The sequence below is a fragment of the Medicago truncatula genome, chromosome 1, assembly GCF_003473485.1.
Source record: "Medicago truncatula cultivar Jemalong A17 chromosome 1, MtrunA17r5.0-ANR, whole genome shotgun sequence".
NCBI classification, from domain to species: domain Eukaryota; kingdom Viridiplantae; phylum Streptophyta; class Magnoliopsida; order Fabales; family Fabaceae; genus Medicago; species Medicago truncatula.
In genome coordinates this window covers 3,905,678-3,913,169 of record NC_053042.1, presented here as the reverse complement: position 1 = coordinate 3,913,169, position 7,492 = coordinate 3,905,678, and the positions used below count along the sequence as shown (strand labels likewise).

At 34.8% G+C, this 7,492-nt stretch overlaps 1 protein-coding gene across 1 annotated transcript; it reads right to left on the bottom strand.

Moving 5' to 3' along the window:
* Positions 1 to 1,751: 1,751 nt before the first annotated feature.
* Positions 1,752 to 7,220, bottom strand: LOC11431926 (cytokinin dehydrogenase 7). Its single transcript, XM_003588883.4, has 4 exons — positions 6,408 to 7,220; positions 5,890 to 6,165; positions 4,584 to 4,846; positions 1,752 to 2,264 (listed from the first exon to the last, which is right to left on the bottom strand). The coding sequence occupies exons 1-4, from the start codon at positions 7,080 to 7,082 to the stop codon at positions 1,949 to 1,951; spliced, it is 1,530 nt and encodes a 509-aa protein (XP_003588931.1). The 5' UTR covers positions 7,083 to 7,220; the 3' UTR covers positions 1,752 to 1,948.
* Positions 7,221 to 7,492: the final 272 nt, after the last annotated feature.

The following is a 7,492-nucleotide window of genomic DNA, read 5'->3' as shown; positions in this document are numbered from 1 at the left end:
TTTCTATATGAAAAAAAAGGTACAAAAGTAGCAATAAAGAGTCCGTGATACCTAACTCCAAACCCTAGTGGCTTTTACATTCAAATCAAATGTATGCATTAAGTCTTTTAAGTTTATTTGAATTTAGTCATAAATTCATATTTGAGTTTAAATTTTATACCCGACATGAAAATCTCGATTGTGGATAATTGTTACGATTCAATAACTTTTATTTGAGTTTTGAAATTTGTTATGATGAAAGTCTGAAATAATTGTTGAAATTGTCTTCAAATTGTGATGTTGTGAAAGCTGAAAATCGTGGCGTGATTTTCAGAGGCATGGCGCGATTTTGCTGGCAGAATGGATAGTTTCTGCTGAAGGAAATCATGGCGCGATTTTGTGCGGGCGTGGCGCGATTTGTGGATAAGGTTGTCATTTTTGAAGAAGGAGGAGAGAGAACTTCAAGAGAGGAAAACTTGGGAAATCAAAGGAGGTAACTTTAGGGTCGAGGGTCTTTGATTAGAGTTCTCTTGGGTTGGGAAACATTGTAAACACCTTGGGTGAGTGAAAATCATTGAGTGTCTTGTTCATTTGTGAGATTGGGAAAATGGGTAGAAATTAGGGTTGTTCTTTGTGAGTTTGTTTAAGCTAAATTTTTGTAACCCATTTGTATCCCTTTGTAAGAACTCATTGATAGTGGATTGGAGAGATCCATCTCTTCCCCAGATTAGGTCAAGTTGGACCGAACTTGGTCAACAATCTTTGGTGTGTTTGTTTCTCTCTTCTCTCTTTATCTTTTGCTTGTGGTTTTGAGCTTTTCACTTTGATTACTATATTAGATCTAGGTGTTGTTATTATTATTGTTGTTGCTTGTGTTCACTTTGATATTGGTTACTACTTTCCTTTACTCCACACATCATAGTTTGTATTAGTATGATTTTGAGTCCGAATTCACAACAATAATCGAATAGAAAAATAGAGCGGAAAACACTCACAATTACGATATACCAATATGTAGTGTCTAACAATACTTCAAACATGATTATTTGCGGAAACTTGTTGTTCCCACATCAGCCTTTGTTATGAAACACGGGGAAATTACACTTTTACCCTCATCCAGTAGTTAATTGCCGCATAACAAGAAATATCAACAGTAAATTTTTTTTAGCACGATTATCTTATTTGCGATGGAGTCAACATAGAAATCATAGCCTGTTAATAGATGTAAGACATATATACAAATTTAGTGCGTGGTCCAAATGACTAATTGGCACGTAGATAGATTCTAATAAAGACTTAAAATCCAAAGAGACCAAAAGAAAATGATTGGTTGACAAGCACTAGCCAGTTTGCTTGATAGGATGAAATTGGCTTTATCCAATTACTAGCTAGTCCATATACGTGTCATGCATCACCAAGATTAGTTCGAACCTCTATACATCATAATCTTGACCCCTTAATTTCATCCATAATAATTTGTTGAAGATCAAAACAACAAAGATTCGACATCTTCTCATCACCAAGATCAATTTTTTTGTTTTCAAGCGAATGAGAGAGCTTGGAACCTCTACTAGTAATTGTTTTCATATATACACTTTCTCCTTGTGGGTTTGATTTAGATTTTTTTTATTTTAATCTCATATTTTTAAGGATGGGTTCGCATTATTTGGAGTTCGATTATGAAGTAAAATATAATAAATCATAATTTGAACTTAAATTCTTCTGAATAATAAATTACAACACTTCTTTTCTTATATGCGAAATTTTATATATAGGATACGCAAAGGATTAAGATTTCACATTGATTTACCCCCAAAAATATTGATTTACAATATGGATGAACCATTGTAGTAATTGGTTGGGGAAAGAAACAACAAGATCAATAAGGAAAAAAAAATATCAAAACAAAATTACAAGGTTAATTGAGAAACAATCTATCTAGCTAATAAAACTAATAATCTAATTAATATTATTTAAGTTGGTTTCTTGAAAATATTTTTTGTCCAGGTGCAAGAATAGCCATTGGATCAAAATTTTGTTTTCTCTGGACAAATCTAGTCCACCTATCCCCAAAGTGTCGCATCCAATTCTCCTGAGACGTGTAGTGAGGAAGATATAACTTGAAATTAAATCCCTTGTTGTAGCACAATTGAATAATTGCATTGTTTTGTGCCACCAATTTATCAGTAGGTGGTCCCTTAGGTGGTGGTGGAATAAATCGGAGTAATGCTATTATGTAGAAAATGTTGCTGTCTGGCACCACTACCGAGTGTCTATCATCCCACCTGATTAATCATAAAAACAAGAACCTTAATTATTAATCAATCAATTAAAATTGCAATCACAATTTATGGTACATCATGACAAGAATAGTAGTATTGATTTCACAAATTTCTAGAGGGAAAATAAAACAGGATCTTGGTCCACCTAGAGTAAAATAAGTCATACTGCACATACTTTTCATCATTTTAAGGAACATAATGAAACAGTAAGGAGCTGGCTTCATCATTGATACTATATATCACTCAATTTATATTAGTCTTTTTTAATAAAGCTTTGTAATTATCTTAATTGGCTCTCTAAAATATTGATATTTTGATAATACATACACACACCTCGAAAGAGTAACCTAGTGGTTTGAGTCGAGACATTGAAGGACTATTATGTAGGACGTCAGGTTTCGATCCTGCTACTAGTATTATTGGTTTAAGTCGAGACACTAAAGGAATATTATGTAGGAGGTTATGGTTTCGATCCTACGCGATGCAATGTGCTATTAATGTTGATGGGGGAATTAATGCATGAGGTCAGTTAATGGGTCGCGCATGACTTAAACCAGTTGCAGATTGGGCAAGGTGGGGGAGAGGGGAGGGGACCCTTGAAGAGGGAACCAAATTCCAATCCTTAGAAAAAGCAGCATCAATATCCCTGTGTATGTGGAACCACAACGGAGATTTTGTTTTTGTCTGTCAGAAATCAAATCCCATTTCAATAGAAAATACAAAACCTGGTGTCACTGTAATCTGGTTGGCGAATAAATATCGTTGTCCATTCTTATTGGCAAAACTGACCATGAAAGATACGTTGTTGGAATGCAAAATTAATGCCATTATCTCGTTTTCATCGATCACAAAGGATTACTCACTACTAAAAGATTTTTAAACATTTAACCAACAAATTACGATTAATGAGCTCCACCAAAAAGAAACTCTCCAGAAAAACCTGATTACTATAGATTTCCTTCCACTAACAAAAAAAAAGATTTTAAAACATTTGGAAGTACACAATAGCTAGCTTTATAAAATAAGCACATAGTGCCATGCACAGAAAAAAGTGGCTCCAGGATTTTCAAATTGACGTTGAAAAATCAGAATTTAAGATAGATAAAGTTGAAAAAGGGGCACCTTTTAATATAAAAATAGAAAACTTAACTTTTCTATCACTCATTCACATTTGATAGTAATCAACTAGTATAATTATTTTTATGTGCATTGTGCAATTAGCTTTGTTTATGGCTGTCCTACCGGAAAGGAATGTAGGTTCCCAGTTGCCTTATTGGCCAACCACAGGCAAGGAGTGATAGTGAATAATAGGTACATGACAAAGATTGTCGTATATATATATATATATATATATATATATATATATAATAGAATAAAATGATTTGATGATTAATGTGATAAAAAAAAAACAGATAGAAAAGGAGAAATGATTTTATTAAAAAATTGGGCTACTTTAAAGTGAAAATCTTACTCTTTTTAGGGTAATTTTTTGGCAACACTTTTTAGGATAATAAAATTAACACTTATAAACAAATAAATAGTTGAAGTTGTATGCATACAAAATACACTCAACAATCAATTTTTTAACCATTACAAACTACTGATTTTAGAAGCAATTTAACTAAAAAAAATCAGGGAAATTTTTTAAAATTGGATAAAAAATACTAAACATATAGGTGCCATAAAGTACCAACAAACTGATATAAACAAGGTACAACCGCAGTGTGATGAAACAGCTGAGGTTACCATACGACCAATAGATAGATGGTGAAGTATATGGGAAATGGGGTCCCATTTTGGCTTATTAACCTTTTCTAGTTCAACACAAGTGCAATATCAATAAAAACCCACCCTCCAAATCTTACCCACCCCGTTAATTGGTGGTCCTTGAAGCAAATTAGGGTGAAAGAGGCAAATGCCTCAGGTGATTCATATACTTTGCAACCAAGGTCACAGTTGGGTGTTCCTAGTGGACCCCTTGGTCCATATCTCTCTTGCTTTGTGTGTCACACAAAATTGTCATTGTTCATATGTTACCACTAGTGGTAGCTAGTTTTTAATTAATTAACCTCGTCATAATCATGATAAAATCACACAGCCAACCTTAGCAGTTCATGTCAAAATCACACAACCAACCCAACTAACGCATTTATAAAAATTTTGTGAATCATAGCTTTCCTTCTCTTTCACGGTAAAAAAATATATATATCTTGCCAAATCTAGCTTATTCGATTATTAAAAAATTACTAAGATTAAACCTTTCTATGTAACATAGTGATAATCAAAGTAGTTGCAAAGTAGAAATGTGTCTAGTGTACTTACTTGCTTCGTAATAGTGGATACACTAGAATGGGACCACCAACCCCATGTTTGAGGATTTTCTTGAACACTTCACGATCAAAATCAGCAATGTCGGACTTGGACACAAACATGTTCAACCATGGGTGAGGTGCATCCCATATACCTTTGGCTTTAGCATCCTCTTCCACACGCTTTACACGTAGCAAAAAATCCATGTACTTCACATCATCCTCAAATTTTATTCCCTCAACAAATCTCAACCCTCCAAGCAATCTATCCACTTTCTACAAATATCAAGGATATTTACGTCATTCAATAAATTCATATATGAATATTTTTTAATATAATTTTTTTAAATATTAATACTACAGATTCCAGAAAATGATGGTTTTTTGGCCATTTACGGAACTGTGGGGACCAAAACGTCAGCAAGATCTCAATGATCAGAGCAAATGGAGCACTCACTAATGTTACATGACTATTTTAACCTTAACCATAAAGGAATTCAAATTCAATGTTACTATTTTATGCTAATAGCTAAGGTATGAACTAAGCAAAGTACAGTGTCTTATTCGGTAATTTGAAACCAACAACTCAAGCTTTTTAGTAACAAGTAATGTGTCAGAAAATCCAATGGAAGATACATTACGACCGTGTAGTCAGTTTTCCCCCGACCATTGGCAAAAAAATTTCAAATTCTAAACTGATAAAAATAAAATCTCTAACTCCAAAACCAACACTTATACCCAAATGATATGTGACGTTATCTATAGATAGAACTTGTTGCAGAAGAGAATTAAATAAGCCTCTTCCATATCTCAATTTCGTACATGTGTAGGTGAAATCTACGTATATTTGACTTTTTTACTTGGGTCCCACCCAAATTTGTTTTTCTACACCAATAATAGTTTCAATTTTTAACTTCAACTTAATTGGCAAGCCAAGTTTTTCTTAAAAAAAATTATGGTCAAGCTAAGTCAATCAATATTAAAGTTGTACTTAGCAACTTTCAAGGTCAAAAATGAGTCATTGTCTACGAAGTGAAGTACTCACACAAACACGACACTAATTCAGACATTCGGATATTGGTAAAAGTTTGGAAAAATGAATTAGTCGAATATATAATATGCCGGTGTTAAGTAAAATTTCGGAAACCAACACATGTTAGACACCAAACATGTTTTCCATTCCTGACCTAATCCGTACCATTTCCAAATATTAGAAAAGACAAAAGAACCTGGAAGTGGTTTGAAATTCATTTTTGTTGAAAAAGTTATAAAAACAAATGGATAAATAAATTGATTAATTAGTTAAGTTGGTTAAATACCGTATTAACTTCAGAAGATCGAGCGGTTTTTCGATAATGAAGAGCAAGCTCTAAGCAATAGAGAACCGGTCCAGCTGAAGAAGGAAGACAAACCGGGTTGAAAATTTGGTTCGAACCCATCGGAATTGTGGGCCAACCATTACATGGGTCATCATTGTTAGCCACAACGAACCCTTCCACGTAATCAAAACCGTCACCTTCTGGTAGAGTCACCAGCCACTCTGCATCTCTAGTATAGTCCTCAAATTCCGAGTAAATTACCCTTATCCACCTCACCTATAATTAATCACCCTAATATTAAAATCCAAAAACATAAACTACTTCATACAATAATAAGAAAGATTTGAGATATGTTCTCGGAGTCCAACTCATTTAAACTTAGTTGCAGAGACATTTTGACTGCAATTCTCGACCAGTTTCGCAGCTAGCTAGAATTTCAAATAACTAGCGTCTCAGCATGTCAAATGTCTCTTGAGCTAAAATTATTTAGATTAATTGATGATTATAATTTGAGTTACCATATCGGGCGCTTGTTGAAGAACGATTCTGGCTCTAGTGATGACACCAAACTGACCAAGACCACCAAGTGAAGCAAAAAAAAGATCAGAATTTTGATTATCATTACAAACAAAACTATCACCTTTACCAGTAACAACTTCCAATTCCGTTACGTTTGCCGTTTGAGGACCATAACGGAAAGTCTGACCACTAACACCGGCGTTAGATAACGTTCCACCAACCGTCAACCCAAGATAATCCGTCCACGACCTCGGAACAAGCTGAAAATTCGAAACGCAGCGTTTCAACACTTCTTCCCATAATGCCCCACCGGAAACGTCGACGTGTGGAACGCCGTCGACGTAGAGAAGTTGAAAAGGCTCCGCCGCCGTGGCTCGCATGTCGAGGACGAGTCCTTTCTCCGCCATGGCTTGGCCGTTGATGGAGTGACCGTTACCACGCGCCGCCACTGTTAAATTTGTGGTGGTTGCTGCTGCTTTAACGGCTTTTACAACATCAGCGGTGGTGTAAGGGCGGAGTACGGCGAGGGGAGTGGAGGATTTCATGCCGCCGAAGTCTTTACTAGCGATGGAATTTGGGGCGAAATGGAAAGAAGATTGGAGAGATGAAACGTCGTCGTTTGGTGGTGATTCTGTGTCGTTTCCATGAACGAAGTGTTCAAGGTAAGCTATCATGTTTGAGTTGTGTGAAATGAAGATGAAGAAGAGTTTCGTTTTTTCAGTTGAAGAGATTGAGTTTGAGAAGTAAGTGAAGTGGTTTGCTGTAGGACTGGTTTGGTCTTTAAATAGCTGCTGTTTTGGATTTTCTGATGATAAAAGAGACTAATGAGATTATGGGAATTTGTGAATTGTTGAGATTCTATAATCAAATCAAAGATATTAGCATGTGACGTGTATGTTTTTATTAAATTAAATTAAATTAATAAATTTCTTAATTTTTCTTCAATTTTTACTTTAATTTAAGAAGTCCTAGCTCAACTGGCAAAATGTCGAAATTGTTAGGCTGGATGTCATGATGGGGTTCGAATCTCGGTACCTCCTCTTGTGTGTGTAATCTTTTTTCAACCAACAAAAAAAAAAATCCC